Below are 12,959 nucleotides of genomic sequence, written 5' to 3' on the forward strand. Positions count from 1 at the left end.
GGGGGGGGGGGGGGGGGGGGGGGTTCAGCCCGCAGCCCCGCCCACAGCCGCCCCTCCCCCGCCACCCCCGCCGCGCGCGCACACACCCACAACTGTGACTCCATCAGCGAGCTGCCGCGACCACAGCCACCATCACGCTGACATCTGACAGGTGCCACAGACAAAACCCAAAAATAAACACCGCTGACAGGTAGCTGTGACAGGCACCTCAGGGAAGAGCTGGAAGGCAGCCAGTCCAGAAAGAACGAGGCAACTCTGAGGAAAAAACCCCCAGGCCAGCAAAAGCCAAGACATGGAAAAAAAAAAAAAACCATTCCCAAGTTTTAAGTGAGTCATGGCTAAAATGCTTAGATCAGGAAAAAAATGAGAGACCACAAAAGTTTTACGCGAAGGCTGCAGTGTGGGAATAACAGGGAACGTGGAAGTTGCTAAGAGACTAAATCCTGAGAGTTCTCGTCGCAAGAAACAACTCCGTTACCATGTGAGGTGACAGGTGTTAACCACACTTCCCGCAGACGCAGGGATCAGATCGCCAGGCTGTGCACCTGCAACCAGGACGTCACTGTACCTCAGCTAAGAAGACCGAACAACACAGCAACCTGGACAAAAGATGCCAGGGAAGGAGAAGGCGGCTTCTGTCACGCCGGAGGGGAGGCCCGGCGGGCAGTGACACTGTCAGCACGTGTCAGCAGAACGCACTCCCGCAGAACGCGGTCCCTCTGGCGCGGTGTCGCCCACACCCCTGCGTGCGGGGAGTGCTGGCTCCGGAGCACACCAGCCCGGGGAGACCCTGAACAAGTCACTCCCCACCGCTGCCTCCAGTGTGCGCCACAGGTGCCAGGGTAGGGAGGAAGGGCGCCGAGCAAACCGACCACCCGCTGATCCGCCGCACGGCACCCACAGCCCCCTGGAGCGGCCATCCCGGAGCCGCCGGTCACTGCCTGAGCCCCACGGACATCAGCCCCAGAGCAGCAATCTTGTCCGAGTCTTGGGGACCATCATGTGCCCAGTAAATGTCTCGTGTGGGAACAAGCAAAATCCAGGGCCACCCTTGGTGAAAGCAAGGACAGATCATCCCAGAGGTCAGGACACCCGCATTTGAGAGAAGTGTGGCTCTGACCCCCAGGTACGATGGCGACGTGATGAAGGGCAGCAGGACCCCCGCGACACAGTGCTTGTGGCAGAGCAGAGTCAGGAGACACACTGCCGTCACCAGCATGTTTGCCTCCCAGGTGGAAAGGACAGGGGAGAGGTCAGGTTTCCTGGCTCTCCATAGTCAAAGAGAAAAATCACTAGTTTTGGGCTGGGTCTGACATAAGTCCTTTTGGAAAAAGCTCCAGAACTTCACGGACAAGTTACAAGACGGACAGTAGATAAGCAAAGTCTGCAGCCAACACTTTTCATAATTCCTTCACCTAAGCACAAAGCAATCCCACCAAAAAACGAGCCCTAAATCAACACCTGCCCCATAAGACCCCAGAAGATGCCAGGCAAAGTACTCCCCCGGGGAAGATCAGCCTGCATGAGCCAGCCATGACCTACCAGCACCAGAGAGGATGTGGTCACCGGAGCCAGACCCCGTGGGGATGACTCCCAGTCACCGGGTCTTGCCTTGGATCCTCGTCTACCTGACCAGGGGTCACTGACCCTGGTGAGATCTCCCCAGACAGGGTGGGAACAGGGGTGAAGGGGGAAATGAGTGGACAGCGCCATGACAGCCAGCCACATCCACACAGAGCCATGAAGGCTGTGCGGCAGAATGGTCCACTTTCATCGGACGCTGGCAGGAGTCATACACCTGTACACACAAGGCAGGCTTGCTCAGGTAGAGCCTGGGCAGTCTGGGGTCAGCACCTCGAGACAGAAGTAGGGGTGGAGGGCCTGGAGGGGCTCACTCACCGCCCACCCTGGCTCACACATATCCAGACCAGCAGAGCCGGAGCCACTTCACACGGTGGTTGTTTCCAGAAAATGTACATGCAACTCACGGACGAGTTCTGTTTTACACGCTCTGGGACCTTCTCTTGGAAAGAACCCAGCAGTGCTGCTCTTTGACAACTGGGAAAGCAACCTGAGCTTCGGAGGCTGACACCCCGGCGCCAACCACGGCCTCATCCAGCCATCGCCACCCAGACACACTCCGAGCGCACTCAGTGTTCAGGCACGGCAAGAGTGGGACACGGTGGGCTCCCTGTCAACTTGGGAGGCTGAGCGACCCCTCGGCCTCACTTTCCTGCCTACAGAACATGGAAGGGGCTGCTTGCTCTGCAGGCTCTTGTGAAGACTGATGTGAGGACGTGGTTTATCCAGCAAGTATGAGAATTCTTTACATTGAGGAGATTATAATAACGGAATGTCCCGTTTCACAAACCACATGGGGCTTTTCCCTTCAAAGTAAAGCCTACCTACTTACAACAAGTAAACAACATGTTTCTTCCACTAAAAGATCAAATTTCTACTCACGCTCACGGAGGTGGAGAGACCAACTCGAGCTGTGAGCGCCACTGCTCCCACGTGACGTGGCCCCTACGCCATGGAGGAGCCCCAAAGAGCACAGGACTGGAAGTCCACGTGCCACTGCAGAGCCTAGGGGTCCCTGCCCAGGACACTACCTTCTCCATCTGTGAAACGGGCATAACGACCACCCTGCCTGCTTTGTGGCACTTTCAGTGACCCACGGGACAACAGTGGAACTGCACCACTGGCCACCAGGTAAGCCTGAGCAGCATGGCCAGGCTGGCAGGGCACGTCCGGAAGATAAGCCGGGCTGGCTCCGGCACAACGCACCCCCGAAACCTGTGCCCGAAGACAGAAGCCGAGCAGAGAAGCTGGAGGAGCCCCATGGTTACCTGCCTGCCCTTCACCACGTGCTTGGGCACTGGCACCTTGAGCTCCAGGTCGGTGTAGTCCTGCGACCAGGTGTAGTTCTCACGCACGGCACCGTTGTAGCTGTCGGGGTTTCTCTGGAACTGCTCCTGCCTCCTGGGGAAGAGCAACAGGTGAGATGCACCCGGGCCCACCGCATGCCCGGACCCCCCACTGCATGCCCGGACCCCCCCCCCCACCGTACACGAGCGGCCCTCACCACATGCCCGGAGCCCCATAGCACTCCCAGACCCCCACCGCACACCGGGGCGTTGACCACATACCCACGCCCACCCATCTACAGCTCCTGAGAAGCTGAGTCTCACATTTCCTGACCCTCCTACTCAGGCCTCCCAGGAAACCACGGGGACAAAGGGACAATGCAGAGAAGCCCCTGAGGGCAGCACCCGCGGGTTGGGGACAGCATACACAGCCACGCTCCACGGCACAGCCGGGCTTCCCAAAGCTCACGGACCAGGCCCGTCGCTCAACCAAAGGGCCACGGTAAGAAAGTCCCGGGCTCTTGCTTTCTCACCACCTGCTCGGCAGGGCCTATCTTCACAAAACAGCAGAACCACCTCAACCCGCGTCTGCTCGGCCTCCACGCTAACCCACCATAGCCTCGGCTTTCTCCTGGTGAAGCGCGCACAGCGAGGGCAATACACCAAAACCACAGGCTGCCTGGAAAACCCACCAGCCAGCCCCCTGTACCGGCAGGGCCCCCAGCACAGATGCACACAGGCCTGGCCAAGCAGCGGACGGTACAAATCAACTGCAATAAAACATGTGCTTTTAAACTGAACGGCACTAATAATAGCAAAAATAGCATCATAAAAATAAGTTTGGACTCACAAGCGCACTATGGTGGGTTTTACACCTAAATGACAGACAGAAGCCCAGTCGTGGAGGAGGACATCCCCATGACAGGGGCACCTCGGCCACCTTCTCCAGCCCTTCGGGAGCCCAGCGGACACACCCGTGGGGAGACAAGGCGCCGTGCTGGTCTTCATCTGTGCACGTGAATACAAGTGGAAAAGGCTCAGAGCACATGCACCCCATCAGGCCCTCACCTCTGCCAGGTGGTGGTTCACGGGGATGCGCTTTTTATGGCTAAAGCTTCAGGACGAGAATGTGTTTAGCTCCTGTGGGTATGTCTCATGCACCTTACACGTGAGGCTGGGCATCCATCACGGCCCACCCCTCAGGGCTGGTAACTGGCTGTTGTTAGGGGCTGAAGTGCGACCCCAAAATTCTATGTTGTCCTAACTGCCGGGACCTCAGAATGTGCCTTGCTTCAAAGTTAAAATGAGGTCATCGGGGGCCCTGATCCAATCTGTGTCCTTTGCAAGGGGAGACCAGGACACGAAGATGTGCGCAGAGGGATGACAGAGTGAACACAGCCACGTGGCTATGGGCCACGGGGGTGAGGGCTGTCCCCCACCTCTGCAGAAGCTGGAAGAGGCCAGGAGGACCCTCCCCAGAGTCTGGAAGGGAGCTCGGGAGGGAGCCCCAGAGAGCAGGCAGGAAATCATGGCCAGGCACGCTGGACACAGAGGCCATGACATACACACACACACACACACACACGCACGCACGCACAGGCTGCCCAGCACCGGGAGCAAAGCGTCTGGTGTACGGCTCCAAGTGCGGCCCAGGCCGTTCCCTAAACAGGAACACACACGTGTGTCCCTACCCACGGATACGCCTGCTAAGTCTCTGTGGGGTCTCTGGGTGGTAGAACAATGAGCAGTTTGCCTTTCTTCTCCGTACCTTTACGCATCACCCAAGTTCCTCAAAACAAAGACGTGATCAAGGGAAAAACAGCTCTTTTTAAGACAGAGTGGCCCCACAACTGGGCAGCTCTCCCGTGACCACACCAGCCTGCTCGCATCTCCGCACTTCAAAAGGGGTCCGGGGACACAGCACCCGCAGCCCCTACCCGCTCTAGCACCCGCTGCAGCTTGAGAGCTCACGTCAGATGGACGCGCTCAAATGTGCAGAGAACAGGTCCGGCAAACCCGACCCGGATGGAGCCGGAAGACTTGTCCTCACTGTGCGGTCCTCCCACACGGCCTTCTGAATTGTGTGTAGCAGCTATCCAAAATCATCGACGTTACGGAAACACGTACATAAGAGCCACACAAAATAAAGGCCAACATGGCCTCGCACTTGGCAGAAATCCGGAAAGAACCTCGGGACCTCTCACAGTGGAGGGGTGGCTACGTCCCACACCCAGCGCGGAGCCCTCATCGGCTGGGGTCCACACGACCCCTCAACGCCACCAGGGACGCCACAGGGCCATGCCTGCTCAAGGGGCCACCTGCACCCATGGGGCCATGCCGAAGGAGCTGTCCCAGAACTGGGCGCTCACAGAGGGGCTCTGGCCGCGCAGCACCCCAGGGCGGGCAGCTAGGCGGGCACCGGGCCGGCTCACCCCGAGCGGACCTGCACCTCCTCCCCACGGAGCCAGGCACACTGTGGGGTGCTTTTTATAACACTTGGAATCCACATTCTCTTTAAATAAAGTTGATTATTTCCAGCCAACAATGTGTAAAAATAAGCCTCCTGTCATGTGCAGGTGCTCTGGGCCCCCCTCGCCTTGTCATCCCCCAACGGGCCTGTAGCCACACCCCTGCAGCTGCCAGCGAGTACACTGGGGGTGGGGGGAGGGGAGGGGAGGAGCATGAGTCAGCAGCCAGGGTGCAGACAGCAGGCAGGCCTCCCAGCAGCGCCCACGTCCGGAGCCCATCAGCCCCGTGACAGGGTTCTGCGTGTTAAAGGAGAAGTCAGGCCAGGCTCCTGTGCCTCGCGCTGCAGGCGGCCACCGCCAGCGCCACCTGCACAGATGGGAGCTCTGCTTAGCCCCTGCCCCCCTCCACGCCCCTGTGCATGGCAGTAACCCAAGGGCCTCCTTCCTCCCCAAGTTCAGAACAGCAGAGGCCAGGATGAGAAGTGGTGGTTTACGTAAAGGGCCCCAGACCCAACATAAAAGCATTTGTGCAGGAGGCTCGACTGTGCATGGGAAATGGGGACCGGTGTATAACTGGGGGCACAGGGGCCGCCCTCAGGCCCCTCCCCAGGTTCTAGGAGTGGGGGTGGCTCCCCCGAGTGCACCCAGTGGAAGGGACCAGGGCCTGAGCGTGTGCACGTGCACACACGTGTGGGGAGTGTGGGGAGCATGTACGTGCTACACGCTATTTAACAAGCAGTTAAATTTTTTCCTTCCCTGGGTATCTCCATCTCTCCCACTGACCTCCTGCTCACTGGTACCACCACATCTAGCCCTCAACAGGAGCCACAGCAGACGTGAACACAGGGATTCTTCTCTGGGTTTCTGCATTTCGCAAGCTGGAAGAGGTGAGCCCACCCCTGGAGGCGAATGCCCTGCTTCAGGAGCCTCACGCCGACCATGCCCTCCTGGAAGCGGGTTCACAGGCCCCGTCTCGGCACCGAGACATGACTGCCACGCTCACCGTGCAGCTTGGAAAGGAAGGGTTGGACTGCACAGCACGTGCACAGTGACCCACCCAGGAGGCTCTGCCCCAGGCAGGCCCACCGTGCTGACAGCCTCCCCTCCCAGCAGCAACCGCGGCCCTCCTGCTTCCCCTGCACCTACAGGTTCCTTTCTATGGCCACCTCTTCCCAGCTCCTGGAGCAGCAGGAGCCCACGGTATCAGGTACCCTGCTCCAGGCTCAGCTCCCTTCACAGCAGCTCCATGTGGTCCAGGCGCCTCCCTGACATCCACTGTCCCCTCCTGCCCGTGGTCACTGTCACCCTCATACTCGGTAGCCATTCTCTTCAGTACATTCCCATCTGGAAAGACAGTCTGGCTCAGGACACAGGCTTGTCAGTCCACTTTTGTGAGGAAGGGAGGCTTCCTGGCCCTCTGGGGCACTTGGAGAGACAAGCTGCATATTCTGAGAAATCTGTACTTTACCCTTCCCCTTCTTTAAAATCTAGCTTCAATAATCTTCTCTCCACTTAGCATAACCAGTCCAGCATCTACCACCAGTCAGTCTTCCCAGACGAAAACAGCCCACGTCACACAGGGACCAGAGCCTGAGCAAGGACACCATTCAAGATGAGGAGGTCCCAAGAGAAGAACACCCACCCCCCAAGGGGCTCCTGCTGGCCAAAGATGAGACAATTTGAACATCAAAAAAGAACTATGTCAGGGCATCTGGGAGGCTCGATCAGTTGGGCATCCAACTCTTGATTTCAGCTCAGGTCATGATCTCAGGGTTGTGAGATTAAGCCCCACATCGGGCTCCATGCTGGATGTGAAGCGTGCTTAGGGTTCTCTTCCCCCCCCCAAAAAAAACCAACATCCACAAAACACTGAAACATGGGATGTATTCAAAGGTCTGCAAGCTCGTGAAATAAAAGCCCATCAGTCCCCTTGCTGACCAGAGTACAACCCCACCTGAAAATTAATATAACGGTTCTGCAGGCACCAGAATCTCAGAAAGCCAGTCCCTCTATCAGGACTCCAGAGATAACTGAAGAGTGCAGACCAGCAGGAGAAAATCACCACTTTGTCCCCTGCACTGGAAACCTGCTTCTGGGCAGCAGTGCTCGGGGGCTGCTGGCTGAAGGGATGGCAGTGGCGGGAGGGTCTGCCCACAGAAGGGTCCAGAACACCAATGTCGACAATGCCAGACACCAGGCGCTTCCCGCGATGTCTCCACCTTTGTGACAGTCCCCAACACGGGGCTTAAAACCCACTGCATCCGCCAGGGTACGGGGGCAGGAGCAGAGAACACGGTCACCAAAACGATGAACACACTGGCAGCCCAGTCCAGTACGTGGGAAAGTCTAACAGACAAAGTTCCAGGTTTCTTTACAAATAAACAGCAAGAGATTAAAGAGGAAAGGGGAAGTATTCCAAATCAGGAGGGTTAGAAGACACAGCAACCAAACGCCACACTGGGGCCTGCAGGGAATACTAGTCTGAAAACACCAACTGTGAGAAGGCACTTTGAGACGAGCGGGAAGAAGCGGACACAGCCTGGGGATTAGGTGATGTAAAAAATTCATGACAATTACATTAAGCTTCGGTCCTATTTTTACTCAAGTACGGGTGAAATTTCATGATTTCCGGATTTGTCCTGTCAAAACCAAAACAAAGTCTGGGGTAGGGAAAGACGGAACAGGGATCGAGAATGCCAGGTGAGGAAGCAGAGGGAAGCTTCGTGGGCACTGATGGTGTGGTTCTCTCCTTGCGTGGAATTGTGAAAATCTGGGGGGTCTGTCCCGGCTGTGCACCCGGCGGGGGACCGCTGGCCCAGGCTGTGAAGGGAAGCATCCCACTGAGAGACATCGCCCGCAGATTTCCAAGGCCACCCCACGACCCAGCCCCTGCAGTGTGCCCACGTGGGGTCCTGCCGACACCTGGGGCCCCTGCCCACCGAGCGCACGGGACAGAATGTCTCAGTGTGACTCGCACTCACGTTCCCATGTGTGTCCACGCTTACTGGCCACATCTGCTCACTTCTGTGATGCTCCTGCCACGGCTTCTGTTGGTGCTTTCCTGGTTTGCACGGCTCTATAATCGTGGGAGAACTCTGTCGGCTTCACAGTTCAACACCTTCTCCTGGTGTGTAAGTGGTCCTCATACTTTCCTCACGATGTCTGTTTAACACAAGCCCCATCTCTGGAATCGAACAGCTCCTGGGGCCCTCCCTCGCCAGGGGCCCTCCGTGGCCTACCTGGGACCCTTCCTGGGCTTTGATAACTACGCCCCACAGTCATCAGCCTGTGTCCAACCTTGCTCTCGTGTGTTCCTGCTTTGGCCCTGACCAGTCGTACCAGAAGCCCGTGTGAAGAGAAAGAGCGTGAGGCTGGGGTGCCCAGAAGGACTGGAGGGGACAGGACTGGCCCGGCACCTCCGGGGACTTCCAGGGCACCCACGCCTGCGGCCAGGAGACTCTGCCCACCACTGCCAGGACTTAATACAAAATTCTTGTAACAAGTATATTTTGATAATCTACTTTTAACATTTTAATTTTGTAACACAATTAAAAATACCAGATGATTCTTTACCTAAAAGAAATGAGGCAAGGTACGTGAAGTCCTCCTAATACGCCCATGAATGATCTGACAGGTTTTAATGCAAATTCCGGGACTACCCGTGACAATCTGGACAGGTGGTCGGCAACATGAACAGCATCGGTATTTACCGCACGCTGCTCTCATTCACTGAAAGGGGAAGCTTGTTATAGGGAGACTTTTTCTTAAATCACGTTAATTACCTGAACAAAGGAAAGAGCATTCCAAGTATTTTACAAGCATGGGACTGTAAAATAGACATCTTCCAACAAAAATGAGACAACCGACGCCACAAACGTGCAAGTGAGGAACACTGAACTTACTCCTCAGTGTTCTTCCCCTTGTCATCCAAGGTCAAACGAGTCACCACCAGCTTTACTACGGCAATTCTCAACAGACTGCCCAACGGAAAGACAATGACACTCGAGAAAACACCACTGGGACTCCCGCACCCACCTGCCAGACGGACGTGGCCCGCAACACAGCCCCAGGTCCAAATGTGCACACCACACGCAGAGAAGCCACGGTGGCAGGAGGCCTGGTCAGGGTGACACAGAAACCAGAGAGCCCCAGTATGAGACCCGGCGAGGCCCCAAACCCGCCAGGATGCTGGCGGGGCGCCTCAGCTCCATCCCCAGCCTCTCCCCGCCTTCCGGACAGCAGCGTCCCCAGAGCCGTCCACTCTCCCATGGATGTACACTCACCCCAGTTGATAGCCAGTCCCCAAACTGCTCCTCAGACTGGGAGCCCTGCAGCGCCCACCCCTCCTGCCCAGCTCCAGGCAGGACCCCAGCCCACACTCTCACGCTGGAAGACCTCTGAGAGGCTGACCCCAAGGCAAGCCACCGTCAGCTGTGTCAGGCCAGCAGGGCACGCGGTGGTTTCTGGAGCTGCCGTGTGCAAAAGCACGAGGTGCACACGCACGCACACGGAAGGACACAGCATGGGCACCCACCCAAGAGCTAGCTTCAGGCGGGCCAAGGTTTGAGAACCAGAAAGTACCACGTTGGAAGAGCCAGAGCAGGTGTCACTTTAAAGAAAGGTAAAGCAGAAAAAGCTGGGAAAAAGGACGCTTGAGAGGCTGGGAAAGCGTGGCTCTGTCCTGGCGACAGAAGCACCTGGTGACACTCGTCATGGCACACTGGGGGCACGTGGGTGCCCAGCCCAAGAGGAAAGGCGCAGGCTGCCCTGCACTGGCGAGGGCTGCCGCGAGGGGAAGGGAGGCCCAAGCAGGAGGAGCGTGAGCACAGCAGGGCGGGAGGGGAGATGTGAGAACCAGGGGACGAGGCCAGGGCACGGGGTTCTCGGGGTTGTGGCAAGGCTGCCACCAACAGGTCTGAGACACACCAGAGAGACAGACCTTGGCACAGAAGCCCGACACCTCGTGTCATTCCACTGTTACTACGGTCCATCTCGCTGCCCACGTGCTGCGCCTCTCCGCGGTTTAGGTCTGCGGCAGCCCTGCATCCAGCTAGCTGTCCCGCACACCTGACACCAAGCACACCTGCCCAACGTGTGGGAGGGTCAGTCCTCCTTGCTGTGTGCGCGCTACGACTCGGAGCGCGTGTATCCCCGTCGCACGACACACGTTCCCCCATCTTTCCCGCCCGGCCCTCACCACACCCCAGCCCACGCGCGCTCACCAGCTGTGTCCAAACAGTTTTCGGGCCCTGGGGCCAGCACCCCCACCCGCGCAGGGTCAGCAGCCGAATCCTCCGAAGATGGATGGATTCTACTAACAGCCCTGAGGAGGGCTCTGAACAGACAGGGGACCTCAGCACAGCAGGCCCGGGGGTCCGGGGAGCCGAGCACTTGGCATGAAGAGGGCGTCCACGTCGATCCAACCCCCCCGCCCCTCAGGAAGCCTCCGTGCTCTTCAAGCAGCATGTCACCTGGTCCCCTCATCTCCACGAGCACCGGAACCTGGAATGACCGACTGGTTCTCCTTCTGCACCCCTGGGGACACACCTCCTTCACCTCTGGGAGCAGATGAGGGGCACACACACACACCTGTCATCGCCGTTCTGTAAAGCACAGGAGAAACTACAAGGTTTCTATTAAACGAACGTTTTCTCCAGGATCAGCACAAGCACAAGTTAACCACCACCGTATTTAGTGGTAGAGGAACCTCCTTCATACACAATCCCACAAAGATGAAAAAGAGTCCATTATCCTGAAAGAAGTTATACCCTGTTTTTAAATTTGCCTGGATTTGATCTCGTCCTGCAAACAAAACACGTGTTCTCGACACATAAACATTAGAAACAAATATAGAAACAAGACCCACTCAAGAGTAGGAAAAAGGTTGGCTTTAAAATTAAAAAGAAATTAAGTGAGGAATTCTTAGTTCAAATTCCGCTATCACGAAGTTAAAACAAAGTTAAGTTTTAAAAACTCTTTTCTAAATTGAAAAACAGACTAAAAAGCAACCTATTTATATCACAGAACCCCCAAAGGCGCTGAATCGGGACACAAGCCCCCTCAAGAAGAGAAAGGTGGGCTAAGTATGGGGACAGGGTGAGGAACATGTCCAGGAAGAGGGGGGCCCGTCCCCACTCCACAACACCGAGGGCACTGGAGGCAGAGACGCACCTGCGCGCGTCCACCCTCTCACAGCAAGACGACACTGAGCCCTGAAACGAGAACAGCGTATTATTTAAAGAACAGCGGCAACAATCCCTCTCAGAAAACAAAGAGCTTGTAGAAATGAGCAATGACAGCAAAGAAAAAGCCAACTCAACACGAGGACCAGCAGATACAGCTGCAGAAAGGTGCACGAATTTCCCAGGAAAAAAAACAAAAACAGAAAGAGAGAATGTAGAAGGAAGAAGCTGGGATGCTGGAACCAGGAGATGCAGAATAAAGAAAACAGGAGAGGCGAGAACCAGAAAGAACGTAAGGAACGTAAAGAGACGCAGGACGGGCGTGTTATCTGCAGCCGCACCTACGCATTCTGGGGACCCCAGGAAGGGAACACAGCCCGCCCACAGCAAGAGTCACCTCCTGAGAGGTCACCACCACCGTGATATGCCACAGATCCAAACTGTCCACTGGGCACAGGCATCCTGCGCAGTTCCCGGGCTTTCCTCTGTTCACCACTGGAGTCCCACTCGGTTGTGGGCAAACCGCTTGCTCATGAAACGGAAAGCCCCTTATCCCAAAACGCCCCGAGTCCCGGGAAATCAGGGAGGCTGTGAGGTCCCAACAACTCCTGTCAGCGTCACTTCCTCTGGAAGGCAGTCGAGGACGTTCCCAACAGGAACAGGAGAAGGGCAAGGGCCCTAGATCCCATCACGCTTAATGGTGAATCTGAGCCCTGTCCCCATGACTGGGGACCAGACAAGGTGCCGGCTCTCTGCGCTTCTACTCAGAGTTGTGCCGGAGGCACCAGGCAGGGCAACTAGGCAAGAAAATAAACAAGTAAAAGGCACTGAGATTGGAAAGAAGAAGTAAGACTCTTATTTGCAGACGATATGACCTTGTATAAATATATAAAATCCTTAAGAATCTACTAAATATTTAATTAGAGTTAAATGAGTTAAGCAAATTTGCAGCTTACAAAAACCAATATGCAAAAATCAACTGTATTTCTGTATAGTAGCAATGAACGATCTGAGAAAGACATTAAGAGAACGATTTCATTTACACCAGCATCAGAGAGGCAGGTGCCTCGTGGCTCAGTCCGTGCAGTGTGTGATCTTGATCTCAAGGCCCTGAGTTTGAGCCCCATGGTGGGTATACAGATTACTTAAATAAGTAAAACTTAAAAAAAAAAAAAAAAAAGAATACTGAGAAACAAATATAATGTCAAAAAAAAAAACCAAAACACCCACAAAACTGAATTTTCAGAAATAACAAAATGTGGTGAAAAAACTAAAGAGGAGCAAATAAAACAGAAAGGCTCCTCAAGTTGATGGGCTAGAAGACTTAAATACTATTAAAAGGCGGCAACACTCCCCAGATTGGTCCACAGCCAGTGCAGTACCTACCAGTACCTACAACTGGCTTCTGTGCAGAAATGGACAAGCTGATCCTAAAACCTACG

At 55.8% G+C, this 12,959-nt stretch overlaps 1 protein-coding gene across 1 annotated transcript in view; it reads right to left on the bottom strand.

Moving 5' to 3' along the window:
- Positions 1-12,959, bottom strand: part of NUDCD3 (NudC domain containing 3) — a 61,305-nt gene that overhangs the window by 19,876 nt on the left and 28,470 nt on the right. The window contains exon 3 of the mRNA XM_040644466.1: positions 2,850-2,982. Coding sequence (XP_040500400.1) covers positions 2,850-2,982 — 133 coding nt within the window. The remainder of the gene's footprint in view (positions 1-2,849; positions 2,983-12,959) is intronic.

This window comes from Ursus maritimus, unplaced genomic scaffold (assembly GCF_017311325.1).
Source record: "Ursus maritimus isolate PB19 unplaced genomic scaffold, ASM1731132v1 scaffold_3, whole genome shotgun sequence".
NCBI classification, from domain to species: Eukaryota; Metazoa; Chordata; class Mammalia; order Carnivora; family Ursidae; genus Ursus; species Ursus maritimus.